A 17,745-nucleotide genomic window follows, 5' to 3' on the forward strand; every position below is an offset into this window, starting at 1 on the left:
CATCCCTATGTTCCCCGCTGGTACCACTAGTGGCGCTTGCGGGAAAAGAAAAGCAACTAAGAATGATGATTAGGAAACACTGGGAACCGGTTGGGATAGCAACAATGGGCAATATATGGCAGGGGGGAAATATAAGGGACTTTGAGGTGTTGGGGGAGGAAACCGGGTTACACACGGGCCAGTATATCACATACCATAGGGTGGTGCGGAGAATCAAGGAGACATGGTCCGAAGTAGTACTAGAAGATGAACTGGACGCCACCATAGATGCAATATATGACATAGCAGAAGGGGGACATGAGATATCTAGAATATATGAGCTGATGATGTCCAAAGTGGGAAAGGAAGTGGCACAACTGAGACAGGACTGGGAAGAGGAAGTGGGAGCCCCAATGAGTGATTGGATGTGGGAACGAGCCCAGGGTTACCACAAAAAAGTGTCAAATGCAAGACTACAACAGATGCAATTATATATAAACCACAGGGCGTATATGACACCCCAGAGAATAGCCAAATTCAAAACGCAGGACAAGAACGCCCCAAATGTGATGAGGAAAATGCTGGAATGGTGCACATGTTCTGGTCATGCCCAGTAATTGACCGATTTTGGGGGGGAAGTGGCACATAGGCTAGCAGAAAAAGGAATTAAGATAGTGGTGGACACAGTGTGGGCCTGCTTGATAGGAGGGTTTCCTAGGCCACGTAAACTCAAGCATGTAAGTAAACTAAAAGACCTAGCATACGCACTTGTAAAGAGGAGAATTGCTATGGGGTGGAAGGCATGCCATAGACCACGGATAGAAGTATGGTGGAAAGATCTACAGAAATGAGATGAAGCTGAAACTACAATATGGCAAGAAGCAAGTAATGCCGGGGGGGAGGGGAGGCTGAGACCCTGATAGCCTGGAAACAACTAATAGAAGAGTTATTTGGGCTCACGCGAGACCCAACAGAAACCATGGAAGAGGAATCCCTATTACAAGGCGCAGAAATAGAACATGAAGGGGTATAGGCTCGGAATGGGGGTAGGGAGAACGGGAGAAGCAGTGGACATGATGAAGCGATGTATATTTAAATGTCACTATATGCATTGCAAGTTTGGTTTGTATTGTTTGTTGAAATAAAATTAATAAAATTGTTTTTAAAAAAACAACCTTTTTCCCCTCAGGATTTCAATGAAGCTGCCAACCCATTTAAGGGGCACTTGACAATTCACTTATTCGGACTCAGCCGAGTATGAGCAGTGTGGGGGTGGGTGGGAATCCATTTGCTCCCATTCAGTGGAGCTCTTTGCTGAACAGGCATAACCTGTGTGATATGTCAAAGGCATTTATTGCCCAATAATGTGCAAATGATATCAGATCTGGGTGCTGCTGCCTGTCAGTTGGGTACCCACTGCACTCTTTGTTAGGAAATTTCAGAATGACGCCCACACACTCAATGTTGACTTATTTAAGCCCATGACCAATTAGGCAGCAATATAACATTTATTGTTTCCTGGGCCTCTGATTTAATGAAATAGAAGTAGCTTTGTATTTTAAATTTATACTTACAAAATGCCTTGTTTGTCCTCTCCTTTTGTTTTAGTTTCGGTCGTGATGGGAATCCCCAGTGTGAAGCGTGAGGTGCATTCATATCTTATAGATACCCTGAACTCCCTGATCACAGAGCTGACCAAGCAGGAAAAGGAAGACTGTGTAATTGTGGTGCTGATCGCTGAGGTAAGGCAAGACCCACGTGTTAAACATTTTGTAAACTCAGCTCTGGGGAGATCTCCTCCTTCAATTCTACAGAGCCAATCTGACCTCGAAGGCAGAGGCCACATGCTTCTATTTTTTTTTAACTTGTTTATTTATTAAACAGTGCACAGGAGAACTTACATGGTAATATTACATATACCTCAGAGAACATGTAAAATATAATATCCCATCCCCCCACCCCCTGCGTCCCTGGAGGTCAATGTTCCTGGGCCTCATTCGGTTTGGCCAGACAGCGTGGAGTCCCCCATACAGTGGAGAGCTCTTGCGATCAAGCGTGGCTTAAAGGTTCGCGCCGGGTAGTTCTGGTCATAGTCTAGGACTGGGGCCCAGATGTCGGTGAATCGGTGGAGTCGACCTGCTTTGGCTGCCGTGACCTTTTCGGCTATCAATATGTCCCAGAGTTTAATCCACCATAGGGTCATCAGGGGTCCTTCTACAGACTTCCAGGTGCGGGCCACCATGATTTTGGCGGCCAACAAAATTGGGTTATCAACGTGGCCCCCCCTCCCTGTTCTCGGGTAAGCGTCTGGGTGCGGGATCCCCAGGGGGACCTGCTCGGGTGTCAGCGGGATAGCCACTTGAGTAATTTCTTTTATGGTGGCGAGGCATTGAGTCCAGAAATCCCTTACCTTAGGGCAGGTCCAGCACATGTGGAAGTAAGATCCCGGATGGCCACAAAGACGCCAGCAATGAAGATCCATGGCCTGTTCAAAATGATGGCGGCGCACAGGGGTAGGCGGGTAGTACCAGCGCAAAAGCAGTTTGTGGGCGCATTCGCGGTTGGTGATGCAGCAGGATGCTGTGCGCGTCCTAGTCCAGATGTCCACCCAAGTGTGATCCTCTATGGCATGACCCAGGTCCGCCTCCCATTGGGACATGTAGGAGGGCTTAGCATGAAAGGAGTCTTCTTGTAGAAGTTTATAGAGGGCCGAAATCCTTTCCCGGGCAGGCAGGGCTTTCGCTGTGAGCTCTAGAGGGGTAAGGGGTCGAATTGCAGCCATTCGAGTCTGGGGGTTGGAACACAAATGCCTTAGTTGGGCGTAGGCGAATCTGTCTGTCTCCGCTAGCCGGAAGGTTGTTTTATATTGTTCGAAGGTGAGTGGGGTGTCGACTGCGAAGAGTTGTCCTAGCATTTCGAGGCCTCCTGCGACCCAGTTCCTGAAGTTTGCTGGGTGAGCTCCTGGGGAGAAGGCTGGGTTGAGAAAAATTGGGTAGTGCGCGCTCAAGTCTCCTGGGACACCTCTGTCTCCGGGCCCACTCATACGCCTTTATTGATTGTTTCGTGGCAGTCAGAACATCTGGCCAGCTCCGGCGTAAGGCGTTTGGGATAAACGGGAGAAAGCAGAGAGGGAGGGGAAGGCGGGATTGTCCGATCTCTACCCATTTTTGGGTGTCTTGAGGCCAGTCCCCATGCTTGGAGGTGGGCCAGCTGTGCTGCTATATGGTATTTACAGAGGTCCGGAACCCCCAGCCCTGCCAGTCTTGTGCTGGCCACCATCATTTTCCGAGGAATCCGCGCTTTCTTACACTTCCATATGAAGTCGATCATTTTCTTTTGGAGCTTCTGTATGGGGGAAGAGGGATTGAGACGGGAAGGGAGGCGCAGGCGTACAAAAAGCGGGGGAGAAGGTTCATTTTACATGTCGTTATGCGGCCCAACAAGGAGGTTTCTTGTGACCGCCAGCAGGTAAGGTCTCTTTCCAATTCCTCAAAGAGTGGGGGAAAGTTAGCTTGGTAAATCTTCGTTGAATGAGCGGGGATCTGAACCCCCAAGTATGGAATCGCTTGAGTGCTCCATTGGAACAGGCTTTGCTTCTCCAGGGTGTCGCTCTCGCCTGGGTTCAGGCCCACTCCGAGGGCTATTGATTTTGGGAGATTGATGGCGAATCCCGCTACCTCCCCGAAGTTCCGGAACTCCGTCAGCGCCGCCCTCAGGGAGGCTTTGATGTTTGTGATGGTTAGCAATACATCATCCGCATAGAGGGCGATCTTGTGTTGTGTGGCGCCTATCCTCGGGCTGCTGATCTGAGGGTCTTTTCGAACTCGGGCCAACGGCTCCATAGCCAAGGCGAAGAGCAGGGGGGGATAGTGGGCATCCCCTTCTCGTTCCGCATGTGAGAGGGATTGGGTCCGACAGGCCGCCGTTAATTCTTAGCTGGGTTTTAGGGGCTTGGTAGTTCGCTAGGATCATCTTCCTGAAGGTTGGGCCAAAGCTAAAGGCTTCGAGGGTGAAGCACAGGTAGGGCCAGTCCACCTTGTCAAAGGCTTTGGTTGCGTCCAGGGCGAGCAGGGCCAGCTGTTGAGACTTCTGCGTGGCAACCTCTATAAGGTCCAATGCCCTGCGGATGTTGTCTTTTGTCGACCTGTGTTTAATGAACCCTGTCTGGTCTGGGTCTATGATGTTCGGAAGGACAGGTGCGAGGCAGTTAGCCAGGATCTTGGGGTAAATATTAGCGTCCAAGTTTAACAGAGAAATGGGACTGTACGAGCTGTTTTCTTGGGGGTCCTTTCCAGGCTTAAGGATGAGAACTGTGATGGATTCCTGCATTGTTGGGTTGACCGTTCCGGTAGCCGCAAATGAGTTAAAGAGGCGGGCCAAGGTAGCCACCAATTGGGGGCGGAAGACTTTATAGAATCGGGTGGTAAATCCGTCCGGGCCAGGGGCCCTAGGCTTCAGGCTTTATATGGCTTCTTCCACCTCCTCGTTCGTGATGGGCGTTTCAAGCTCTTGTTTTACCTCTGGGGTCAGGCGCGGGAGAGCCGCCTCTTGGATGTAGGAGCGCTGCTTGTCTAGGTCCCTCGGGACCGCCGTCATAATTTCCAACTGGTGGGCGACCGCTAGCCGTATTTTCTCTTGGTCCGCGTAGTGGACTGTCCCCTGCGGGTCACAAAGCCCTAGGATGGAGTTTCGGGTCTTCTCCCTAGCCAGTTTACTGACCAGCAGCTTGTTAGCCTTATTATTGTGGACATAACACCATTGTTTGGTTCTAGTAAGCAAGTTTGCAGTGGCGTCGGCGTAGTGCGCCTCAAGCCTCTTCCTCGCCATCTGTAAGACCTTGTAAGATTTCAGGGACCAGCCCTTCCGCTTGTGGATGGCTTCGGCTTCACAGACTTCGGCCTCCAGGGCAGCTCGAGTCGCCTGCTTCTGTTTGTGAAACGCGGCGCCTTGGGCGATCAGTTCCCCTCTAAGCACGGCTTTCATGGCATCCCAGGTATTAGCCGGGGAGGTGTCCTTGTTGCAATTTTTGACGAAGACTTTTTTTATTGTCCTAGCAATTGTCTCTCACTGTCATGTCCCCCAAGATAGGGTCATATAGACTCCACGGGGGTCCGGATCATGGGTCCAGAGGGTGAGTGAGACTGGGGCATGGTCCGAGAGGATCCGGGGGCCAATCGTGACATTGGGCGTGAAGGCCAGGATCTGGGGGGAGGCCAGCACCAGGTCAATTCCGGAGAAGGTGCGGTGCACGTACGAATAGAAGGTGAAATCTCTCTTCTGGGTACAGTACTCTCCAGGTATCGACAATGTTAAGCTTGGGAAAGATGGAGCAGGGCCGTTGCCAGCTTCTGATCCCTGGAAGTTGGGGGGTAGGATCTGTCTTTGAGAGGGTCCGAGGCCCCGTTGAAGTCTCCTCCAATGAAGAATTGCCCCTCAGTGAATGCGAGGAGGACATCCTCCAGATCTTGGTAGAACCCTTCTTGGTGCTCATTCGGGGCGTAGGCTGAGATGAGGGTGTAGAGTTGGCCCAAGATGATGCATTTGACTGCCATAAAACAATCCTCTTGGCATCGCAGGACGTCGAGGATCTGGGGCTTCAGGCCTGCAGCGAAGAGAATGGCGGTACCTCCCTTTTTTGTACCATTGGATGCCAAGAATTGTGTGGGAAAGAGCCTGCTTTGCAGACGGGAGTAGTCCGCTGGGATTAGATGTGTTTCCTGTAAGAAAGCGATTGAGGTTTCGTCGCTTTGCAGTCTGTATAAGATGGATTCCCTCTTCGGGGGGGGAATTCAAGCCCCTGACACTTAAAGTAGTAAACTTTAGTTTTAGGTGCGGGGGCTGGCTCTCTGCGGTTGTTTGCTGTGGGGGGGGCAGATTGGGTGAGTTAGATTAGCCATAGCTGTGAGGTGTCAGCGATTTTGGTTCTCCTGTGGCTAAGGTTTTAGAAATAATCTCCAACGGGAGGTCTGAACTTCCAACCTCGGCCTCCAACGGGAGGTCCTAACTGTGGCCGGGGGACCGATTGAGAACTGTCGGTGGTTCGCCCAGGCCGTCAATGGGCAACCTGGCCAACATGGTTGAGGTTTTCTCCAAGGGTAGTATGGTGACATCCACCTTGGAGGAGGGTATAGGCCGCATGGGGTCCGCGGCAGGCTTGATGGAGTATAGATGGTTCCAACGCCATGTGATCTTCGGAGGTATCCTGAGTCGTCATTTGGGTTTGCGGGCTCCCTGCACCCGTGACCAAGGCGCCAGTTTCGGTTTAGGGGAGCCTGCATCCAGGGCAGGACCTGCTCTGGGCGGGAGAGATGGCCCCGTGCCCCCGGGGGAGTCCGGACGCAGGATGGGTGCGGCGTCGTCGAGGTGGCTGATGGTGCGGGGGGTGCCTTTGTATGAGAATTGTAGTGCCGTGGGAAATAGCAATCTATATCGTATCTGCTGATCTCAGAGAAAGAGCGCGAGAGGATTGAGCATTCTGCGCTTTTGGAGGGTTAGAGGGGATAGATCCTGGAAGATTTGAAGTAGGGATGTCTGGAAGGAGAGTTCGTCCTTTGAGCGGCCTATCGCGGAGATGGCCTCCTTGGTGGTATAAAAGTGGACTCTTGTGATGACTTCCGGGGGGTTCTGTGTTGGATCCCCGACGGGCGCGCATCCTGAGGGTGCCGTCAAGTAGGAGTTGCGTTTCATCCAGGTCCAGCAGCAGAGTCTGAAAAGGGGTGCTTATGTATTCGGGGAGCTCCTTATCACAGATTGATGAGGGCACCCCTCGGATGTGTAGGTTGTTGGGCCGGGAGCGATTTTCCATATCTTCTTGCTCGAATTTGAGGATTTCGGTTCTATCCATTAGTGTCTGGATGGTGCGTTGCATCTCCGTCAGCAAGTTAGAGTGATCCACTGCTAATTCTTCAGCTTCCTCCATCCTATGCTCGATGTTGCAGACCCGTTGTTCTGTTTGTTCCAGCTTGGCCGTGAGTTCCGTCATGCAGGACCAAAAGTCCGATTTAATATCGGACATGAAGGCCTGGAGATCTTCCTTGGTGGCTAGCATTCCTTTTTCGTCGGTGGCCTTCTGCGGTGTCAGTTTGGGGGGGGATCCGTTTTCTTTCCCTTTTCCGGGGCCAGCAGCATGGTGGTAATGTCAGCGGATTTCGATGGCTTCACTGCTTTGGACATGGTTTCGGGGTGAAGCGGCGGCTTCTAAAGAGTTGGCCTAGCATCAGGGTGTTGAAATCTCTGCCAGTGGCCACAAGAATCAGAGATGGCAGTAGCAGAGGGTGGAGAGGGCCGGGGCGCCCCAGGAGGTTGTGTAGGCAGGAGGCGCTGCTGTGCCTTCACAGGATGGTAGCGGTGCCGTAATGAAGAAGCCGGACTGGGTAAGAGGGTAGAGACACGTAGCCATCCCCCGGCAACCGGGATCCAGGATGATGGGGGCGGCTCTCTTAAACTGGCGAGGGTAGATGGCGGGCAGGGGCGCCCCAGGAGGCTGCAGGGGGCAATATATCCACTGCTGGGGGGCAATCGCCAGAGGGCTAGGGCCTGAATGACCTGGAGCGGCGGGAGCTAGAGGGCCCCAGTCAGTAGGGGGGGGGAGCATTCCAGTGAGCCCCAGTGAGGGCGGCAGGCACCCAGCAGCAAGCCCCCCAGGAAGAAGCAAATGGCGGGTTCAGCTGCGGTGAAAGCTGCAGGGAGCAGGGGAGGCTCCCACCCCAGGAGAGCTGGAAGGCAGGGCCCCTGCAGGCTCCGCGCCGAGGGGTATGGCGCCGCCTCACACAATGGGGCCGGAGGCGCTCACCTGGTGTGTGTCCCGTCTCCAGGGAGCCGGGCCGCGCAACACATGATGGCCGGGAAGCCCTCCTCCAGGAGGGCACCCCGCAGCTGTAGGCACGCCAAGTCCACCGGCCAGGAGGGTGTAGGAAGCCGGGCGGCGGCCCCGCTGGAGCCCAGGCTGCAGCCAGAGCCACCCGGGGGAAGGCAGGTGCAGCCGCCGGCAACCCCCGCGCCAACAGGCCCAAGCGAGGAGGGTGGATGGAGCGCTTCAGTTCCCGGCGTCCGGTTAGGAGGGCGCCGGGGGTCCAGAGCGGCCGCAGGTCCAAACAATCCCCAGTTGCGTGCCGCGTGGGAGTGGCGGGTAGGAGGGGGGGGCAGAAGGCACTATCAATGCGCGGTTACTGCGTGCCGGAGGTGGGCCGCCCCAACGTGTCGGCCCATGGCTTGCAGGAGAGCGCCAACGGGCCGCAGCGATGAAGTTCCAGGATCGCGCCCGCCAACTTGAATCGCAGCGGGGAACACTAGAGCAAAGTTCCTGCGCTGCGTTTTCAGCGACTCTGCAGCGTTAGGCACCAGGGCTACAGCTGTGGGTGCAGGAGCTGTTCCGCCGCATTATCCCTCAAGAAGACACCGACAGGCATAGCAGGAACCGGCCGAAATTCAGTCAAAGCCGCGTACCCCTACGGAGGCCATCAATGGAGCAGCCTCATCCGTGACCACATGCTTCATAATGAGGACTGAATGCCACGTGTGTAGGTTGGACGAGCATCAATAAGCTCTCCCTTTTATTGTCATATGAGGACCCTGTCTTTTAAGCCTGTTTGTTCCTTTTATTAAACATGTGCTTAACTGCACGCTCTTTTAAAGAGATCACTTAATGTGTAAACCTCTTACTGTGCTTGTGCACACTTTACGTTTATTCTTTATTTGAGCTCTGGACATCTGGCTTGAAGAAAACAGAACCACCACCATATTCCACATAATGCTAGTGTATGCTTGCTGCCATTCCTAACCCGTAGGAATTACCAACACCTTCCATTAACAATGAACAATTTGGTAAATTAAAACAAATTCATGGCCTATAGCACTTTGTTGCACACCTGTTGCCATCATGTCTCCACTGAGTAGTTACAATGCCTACATAGGCAATTACAAAACATAACCTCCTGTCCCCTTCTTCCCTCGCTCCTCCTTCCCTTTAGCTACCAAGGGTCCTTTACTCAGCTGTTTGCGCTCTCTGCTTTGAGGAGTCCAAAAGACAGAAAATGTGCAGTGAAACCTACTTTCCTTACTTATTCTTACTTCTCACCTCTCCTCTGCCATCCTTTGCCCTCGTCTGGTCCCCCTCAACGTTTTCACTGAGTCAGGAAAACTTTGTGCAAAAGAAATACAATAAACGTCACATTGTCCCCTGTCATATCCTATAGCCCTCTTACTCTCTTCACTAATGTACTCTTTGCCTCAGTTTTCCTTCAGTAGTTTTAGGCAGCAGAAAGTCTGAAAACACTTGGCAAGCAACTGGCATGTCTTGTTCCTACCTTCCCTCTCTCTTATAACCTCTCTCCTTCCTCCTGTGTCTTCTCCTTCTCTGTTAACCTAGGATATTTAAAAAATAAAATATTTATTAGATGTTCACAACAAATATGCAATTCTAATACATATGGATTTCAGTAACATTCCTTTACTATGACATTTTTAAACATTAATATTTCATATTACTATAACAGCATACTATGTGATATCATCTTGCAATCTTATGTAATGAGCTAACAACCCCACAGCAATAGTTTCATTTCAAATCCAATGTAAAAAAAAGTATAGTTATTGACCCACACAACACGAGTACCCACCAGCAATTATTCACTCATATAGACTATTAAAAGGACTCCATAATGAAAGATCTATATCATCACAACCTTTATTTACTAAAGACACCTTCTATTAAACATCTTCCTCTACGCATTAGTAAAATCACATTCACAGCCGACCTTGGAATAGTTATGTTAAAAACCATATCTATTCTATCCAGAACCTCCTTCCAGAAACGTTGTACCCACGGGCAGCTCCAGAGTAAATGTAATAAAGTTCCCCTATCCCTACCACAACTCCAACACACATCATCATCATTCATTAACTAAGCTTATACATTTTATTCTGGAGTCCAGTAAATTCTCCCAATAACTTTTTGTCTAATGAACCGCAAGCATATGTTCATCTTTGCGTTAGATCTATTCTAAGAAGGTCATCCCACTCTTTCTCTGATATTGTCAAATTGATGTCATTTGAGCAAACCTCTTAAAATTTTATCCACAAACCCACATAATCCGACCACATGGCCATGAAATGCATATAAGTAGTACTCGTACGTTCCGTCCCCTTTCCTCCATACTTTTGGGACATTCCGTCCAGTGGGACGGGACCGGAGCACTTTTGTAAAAAAAGCATCAAATTGAAAAATGTGTCCTTCTCTTTTTATGCGGGGTACCGCGCGTGGCCGTAACCCCGCCCTCCTGAGCTCCACCCCGTGCATCGCCCTTCAGTCCTTTTCTCGGCGCGGTCGGGGCTGGACACACATGCATCATCGGAAAGACATTTTTCTTCTGTCCGTTGTCCTTCTTTCCTGCTCCGGTTCTGCGGTCGCGTAGTCCACAGTCTATGCCGGATCGTTTGGGATTTGTATCTTGTTCCTCTTGCGACCTTTGTTTCGCTAGGGCTGATCCCCATTCTCTCTGTTTGGAGTATCTGGGACCAGATCTCTGTTGGGACTCGTGTTTCAACTGCGACTCCCTTTCAGTCCGGGAACTTCAGCGTCGTCTTTGCCATTGGGAGGAAGTCTTCCAGCACGTTCCACCACCCCATTTTCAACTCTTCATCGACGGAAAGAAGAGACACCCGGTAAATTCCTTACTTTTCAGGGCACCCCTGGCCAGGGGACTCCTTTCCAGGGTCCTCCAGGTCCGGGAGGGGGCTTTAAGAGCTCTTCTACCATGGTTTCCCCTGAGGTGCCTTGCAGGCCTAATAGGTGTTACCAGGGTTTTCTCCGAGGGTTCCCGCGAGGGGCCTGCTGACACCGGATTACGATCCAAGGTTCACCAATCAGGTGCTAATAGTCAGCCCAGTCTTTCTGAGGCGTTGGTTACCAGAGTTCGCTCTGAGGTCTCCTTGTCTGGAGCTTCCCATACAGACACTGGGGTGCGCCCTGAGGCCTCTGTTGAGGCTTTCTGTACCGAACTACGGTTCGAGGACCCTCTCGCTGTGCTGTTCAGACTGGACTCCGTTCCGAGGTTCCTCTTTTTGAGGCTAAGGTGTGTACCGACAGAACGGAGAGACCTGTCAAGGTCTTGTCTGTGATGTGGATTCCTCAAAATTCCCGCGCTCGCAGTGATATCGGTTCTGTTGAGGGGGCAAAAGGAGAGGTCTCTGACCGTAACTCCTCTGTTACCGGCTTTGCCGAGGTTCCTCTCTTGGAGGCTAATTCAAGGGGCAGGATGTCCAGTAAACATCCGTGGGCCTATAGTACAGGCTCTGCCGAGGATCCTTGTGTCAACGCTAAAGTTTCGATCAAGTCCCCTGACCAGTCTGTGGAGATGCCTGGCTCATCCACACATGTGACTCAGTTCTGCTCAGACGTTACCAAAATGGCGGGCCTTCCTGCGTGGTCTACGGCTGCCATTTTGGATTCTTCCCTTACACCCACGCTATCGACGGCGGGTGCTAGGAACCTTCTTTTTGTTGACTGACCATTTCCACGGGCCAGTGCAAACCCGTTCCGTCCTTCTTATGACTGGCGTGCTTGGATGCCACTACCGCATATGGTCTCGCTTCCTGGCAGCCTCTTCGTCAGAGGATGCCTTTTGTCGGGAAGTTTGAGAGACCTATGCACTCTGACCCCATGAGGGAGTACTTTAAGGGCCTTTCTTGTAGCTCTGTCACCAGGGTTTCCCCTGAGGTGCCCAAGGGCCTAACAAGTGTACCAGAGATTCCTCCAAGGGTTCCGACGGACCTGCCAGTACCGGACTTTGTTCCGAGGTTCACCATCACAGTGCTAAAGTTAAGCCCAGTTCGGCTGGGTGCTGGGATACCAGGGTTCACCCTGAGGTCTCAGTTCCTGAGCTTTCCCCGCTGTAACCAGGTTGAAACCTGAGATTCTTCTTGTGGAGGCTAAAGTCTATATCGACAGATCTGAGAGGCATTCTCAGAGGGTCTTGTCGGTGAGGTATTGTCCTCAGCCGTTCCACGCTCAGGGTCGTGGTGGTATTGGTGCTGTCGAGGAGGTAAAGAGGGGGGCCATGGACCGCATTCCCTCTGGTACCGGCTTGTCCGAGGTTCCTCCGTTGGAGGCTAATTTTGAGACTGGTTCGAAGATGTCGACTAAACATCCGAGACCACCCAGTACCGGCTCTGCCGAGGATCCTTGCAAGGCCTAAAGTGTTAATAAAGTCCCCTGACTCTCCTGAGGAGGCAATTGCCTCAGCTATGCATGTGACACAGTTTTCTTCAGATGGCGACAAAATAGCGGCCCAACCTGCGTGGCCTACGGCAGCCATTTTGGATACCTCCCTTACACCTACGTTCGCAACATCTGGTGCTGGGAGCATTCCTTTCGGCAATAGTAACCCGTTTCGCCCTTCTTTGACCAGCGTTCGTGGGCTCCGCTGCCTCATACTGTCTCACTCCCTCCTGCATTTGCTCCACTGATCTATGTGGACCCGGCCGGTGGTGGACCCTCCTGGCAACCATCCTCCTTGTGTTCGGGGGGGGGTAGGTCCCTTACGAGCATTTCTTCCTCTTCGACACCTAAGCCCTCGGCTTATGATGAGTTTTTTGCAAAGTTTCAGATGCCCATGCACTCTGAGCCTATGAGGATGTATTTCAAGCGTCTTTTCACTCCTGTTCCACCCCGGCCCCCGGCTGCTCCGATTCAGTTTTTCTTTTAAAACCTGGGGCGGTAGGCGTGGAGGTCCAGTCTTCTGTTCCCGCCTCGTTGGGATGAGCCTTAAGCAGATGAGGACGGCGATGAGCACCCACGCTCGGTGAGAGCATTCCATGACCGGGAGGGGCTTGTGTAGCTCTGTTACCAGGGATTCCCTGAGGTGCCTCAACGGACTAATAGGCGCACCAGAGTGTTCTCTGAGGGTCCCTCAGAGTACCTGTCAAAACCGGATGTGCTTCCAAGGTTCACCATTTGGGTGCTAAGTTTCAGCTCAGTTCGTCTTTGGCTCTGGATACCAGGGTACGCCCTGAGGTCTCCCTTTCTGGTGCTTGGCACACCGAGCCATGGCTCGAGGCCCCTCTTGAGGGAGCTATATGTCCCGGGTTAAAACCCAAGGTTCCTCTAAATACAGTACCGACGGAGTCCAGGGATCCTCTAAGGGTCCTGTCAGTAGGGTACAGTCCTCAACCGCCCCACGCTCGGGGTAGTGGCGGTACTGATTCTGTTGAGGGGGCAATGAAGGTAATCCGCAACAGGCCTACCAGTACTGGCTCTGCTGAGGTTCTGCCATTGGAGGCTAATTCTGGGTCAGTTCCTAGGATGTCCACTAAACATACTAGATCTGCCAGCACCGGCTCGGCCGAGGATCCTTGTGTCAAGGCTAAGTGATTAAGTCCCCTGACTCCCCTGAGGGGACAGTTGCCTCATTTTCTCCTATGACACCGTTCTCTTCAGGTGTTGACTAAATGACAGCCCAGCCTCCTTGGTCCACGACAGCCATTTTGGATACCTCCCTTACACCAACTTTCATGACGACTGGTGGTGGGAGCGTTCCTTTTCGGGATGAGCAGCTTTTCCACGCTATGTGGACAACAAAGACCCGTTTGTCCGTCCTGGCGACAGCTTCAGCTAAGGCCCCTTGTACACAGAGGTCAGGGTCCCAGACTCGGTGCTTCTCTGGGATCAGAGGGTTTCAGGGTCGCTGTGCACGCCAATCTGAAACTCCTGTTGGTAGCCCCGCCTTAAGCGGCAGCGGCAAGGTGATTGGTTTTTCTCTCGTCCATCAGCTTCCTCTACAAGGACGGGTAATCTGCCTTCTGACAAATCACCAAATGATATTTTTTGTTGGTCACACTACACTTCGGTGGGAAGATGAATCTCGTCTCATCTGGAGGCGTGGCAAACCATCACCGAAGACTGGTGGGGTTTGTCCATCGTCTAGGCGGGTTTTTGCTTGCCCTTTCCTCCTACCCCACCCTTCAAACCTCTATTCCAACAGATCGGGATGCCCTCCCTCAGAGCAGAGGTACAGAAACCTCTATACTTCAGTGCGGTGGAACATGTTCCCCTCATGGAGCAAGGGAGGGGCTAGTACTGCTGTCCTTTCACAGTGCTCAACCAGGCTGGCCTGCGCACTATCTTCGATCTTTCCAAGAGAAATTCAAGTTGATCACGCTATGCCAAATAAAGTCCTCTCTTCGGAAGAGCGATTGGCTCAGTGTGGTCGTCTTCCAGGATTCGTAAATGTACATTCTGACTTGGAGCTCGCATATGAAATATCTGCGGTTCTCCGTGGGAGCAGAACACTTCAGATTAGGTACTCCCTTTGGTCTCGGCTCAGCGAGACGCACCGGAAACTCCTCTGAGGGGCCCTGCAGCGGTCTTCCAATACCGGACCTTCTTCCAAGGTTCCCCATTTGGGGCTAAGGCTGACCCCAGTTCTGCTGTGGCTTTGGATACCAGGGTTCGCCCTGAGGCTTGTCCATCTGGAGCTAACTGTACCGAGTCTTGGCTTGAGGTCCCCCTCGAGGTGGCTATAAGACCAGGGTTAAACCTGCTTGGGGCTAAATTGGTCACCAAGTGAATTGAGTCCCTCATCGAGGGTCTTGGCTGTAAGGGATATCCCTAAGCCTTTTTGCACACACGGCCGTGGTAATACCAGTGCTCTTGAGGGGGCGAAAGAAGGCGGTCACGTACCACAGACCTTCCAGTACCGGCTCTGCCAAGGATTCTCCACTAGAGGCCAATTCTGGGGAAGCCCCTGACGTGTCGAGTAAACACCCTAGATCTGCCAGTACCGGCTCTGCCGAGGTTCCTTGTTTCAAGGCTAGGATGGCACGCATGGTCCCGGATTCCCCTGGGAGACTATTGCTCCACTTGCTCCTGTGACGCAGTTCGCCCCTGGTGTGTGATAATGGCAGCCCAAACTCAGCGGCCACGGCGGCCATTTTGAATACCTCCCTTAAAGCGAGGTTTTACATCAACAAGGAGGGCGACACAGACTCGCCTCTCCTTATGGATATTGTCATCCAAATTTGGGCTGGGCCATCCAGGAAATATTGTTTGGCTCCAGGCTCCACACATCCCGCGTCACCTCAATGTGACCGCAGATTAATTCAGTCGGCATTGGTTACAAGTGTGAGATGAACAGCAATATCATCTCCAACCTTTTCCAGCAATGGGGCACACCAGAGGTGGTCCTCTTTGCAGCTTGTGGGTCAACATGAAAGCTTATGCTTTCCCCTCCTTGCCTCCTATCTATTGGTCACTATGTAACCACATCGAACCGTTGCCAAAGCAGCTACGTGGGCTTTCCCACTAGCTTTTGGTAAGCATTACTGCTTAGACCTGGGCTCCAGATGCTCAATTTGGCCAGGCTGTTCTTAAAAAGCATTTTCAGTAAGGAGGTTCCATCCACCCGTATTTCCTGTGAGGAGTGCTTGGTAATCTCCCAAAAGTATGGAGGAAAGGGGACGGGACGTAGGAGTATAACAAAGTTACTCACCATAGTTGATATCTTATTCCTAGTCCATAGTCCCCTTTCCTCCATACGCCAGCCCGCCCGCCCGCCGTCCCCTCCAAGTATCCTCTATTATTGCGTAAAGGTGTCAGACCTGGCGATAGAAAAGGTCTGAAGGGCGACGTGCAGGGCGGAGCTCAGGAGGGCGGGGTTACGGCCACGTGCGGTACCCTGTGTAAAATGAAACAAATTTTTCAATTTGATGTTTTTTTTACAAAAGTGCTCCGGTCCCTTCCCACTGGACGGAATGGCCCAAAGGAATGGAGGAAAAGGGACTATGGACTAGGACTAATATAGTCACTACGGTGAGTAACTTTGTTAATACACCAGGTTCCCTCCCACCAAACAGTTTACAAATCTCTGGTCTGTGCTCTATCTCTTTATCAAGCATACTCATTTTTTGGCTTATCAGATAACTCTGATCTCTATAGCGACTCAACTCCCTTTTATTTAACCTCAATTTACATTGTATTTCTTCAAAACTCAGCATCCTACCTCCCTCCAAGATGTCCCTTATTCTTAGAATACCCTTCTTAATCCAGCTATGCTAGTGTAAACATCTGTGTTGCAGTGCTTCATTATGCAAGATTGACACATCATAACTGATCCCTAAATGTTGACTGTTTTCCTTAAACCGTGTTACCAAAGCATTCTTAGTTGCCACTATTGGCTGTAATCGCCATGTTTTTCCGTGAAACTTTTCCCATCGTATAAAGACTATCTAAAGCATAAAGTTTACAAATATCTTTCTATCCTCAACCAAATCGGACTATTTATATCCTCATTATCAAAATAGTGTTTGCCGACCCCCCCCCCCCCCAAATAAAAAATGTTGAAAAACCTTTTCAACCTTTTTCAGGTTTTTTTTAATTAATATAGAAGCTATTGTATAATATAAAATACCTTTGGTAATAGTACCATTTTTATTGCATTAATCTTAACCCACAAATTCAAAGTTAGCCTTTCCCATGTCTTTATATTTATTAATAATTTCCCTATCATCTTATCAATGTTTAATTGTACAATTGTTTTTAAGTGTCTAATAATATGTATCCCTAGATATTTCACTCCATTTGGGGACCATTTACAATTCCAGGATTCTAACACACCTTTATCCCATACAGTTGAAAGGGGGAATATTTCTGTTTTATGTCCTGATAGTCTCCCCACTTCATACATTGCTTTCAGAAACGAGCCACACAATGAAGGATTTGAGAAAAGTATTGTTATATCATCCGCATAAGCTAATGTCTTTATTTCAGTGCTCCCTGTTTGAATCCCTTTTATTTCATTGCATTGTCTTATATACACTGCCAATGGTTCTAGTGCTAGATTAAATAGGAAAGGTGATCATGGGCATCCATGCCTGGTACCCTTTGATAGTGGGAAGGATTTTGATATTAGTCTATTAATGTGTACCCTTGCTGATATATCCTAATGTATACAATTAACCATCTGCATAAACATAAGGCAGAATCCCATTTTCCTTAGTGTGCATTCTAAAGTCCAATTGACTCTATCAGAAGCTTTTTCTGCATCAAAAAAGCTAGTATTGAATCTGACCCCTTACTATTATGTGTACCTATAACATCTAATACTGTTCTAATATTATCACAGCCAAATCACCCAGGTGTAAACACTGCTTGACTTATAAATTAAGCCACCCATGTACCCATTCAGTCTATATGACCATATTTTTGTGAATATTTTTAAATCTACATTCAATAATTGTATCGGTCTATACCTTCCACATTTTAGTTGCTTTATCCGGCTTTGGAATTACAATTATTAAGGCTTCCTTCATTGACTCGCATAACACTCCTGACAGTAAAAAATTATTAAACATTTCACACAGTATTGGTGACAATTCGGTTGCAAAAAGTTGTTTTATTGCTTCATGTATTTCACTAACCTCAATTTTTGCCTCTGATAATCATTAAGGTCTCTATCACTTGGAAAAATATCCTCCTTATACAATTGTGAATAGAACTCGATAAAGTGGTCACACATCTCCGTATTTCTAAACAAGGTTCTTTCTCCCTTCTTCAGTTATTATGGATGTGATACATGTTTCATCTGTTACCCCCTTTAATTTATTAGCCAATATCCTACCATTCTTATCACCTAATTCCCAGAATTTTTGCTTGGTATAAAAAAATTCCCCTTTCTGCCATTGTCTATTTGACCCATCATTTCTCCCTCCAATCTTCTCAGCTTATGTCCGTTTAGTTCTGTATCAGAATTTGCATACATGTATTGCAATTCT

At 50.1% G+C, this 17,745-nt stretch overlaps 1 protein-coding gene across 4 annotated transcripts in view; it reads left to right on the forward strand.

The window, feature by feature from the left end:
* MGAT4B (alpha-1,3-mannosyl-glycoprotein 4-beta-N-acetylglucosaminyltransferase B) overlaps positions 1-17,745 on the forward strand; it is a 1,380,432-nt gene that overhangs the window by 522,828 nt on the left and 839,859 nt on the right. For all 4 annotated transcript variants that reach the window (XM_069654102.1, XM_069654101.1, XM_069654099.1 and 1 more), the window contains one exon: positions 1,588-1,721. In XM_069654102.1, coding sequence (XP_069510203.1) covers positions 1,599-1,721 — 123 coding nt within the window. In that variant the 5' untranslated portion in view covers positions 1,588-1,598. The remainder of the gene's footprint in view (positions 1-1,587; positions 1,722-17,745) is intronic.

The sequence above is a fragment of the Ambystoma mexicanum genome, chromosome 3q, assembly GCF_040938575.1.
Source record: "Ambystoma mexicanum isolate Mex_15411 chromosome 3q, UKY_AmexF1_1, whole genome shotgun sequence".
Lineage (NCBI taxonomy): Eukaryota > Metazoa > Chordata > Amphibia > Caudata > Ambystomatidae > Ambystoma > Ambystoma mexicanum.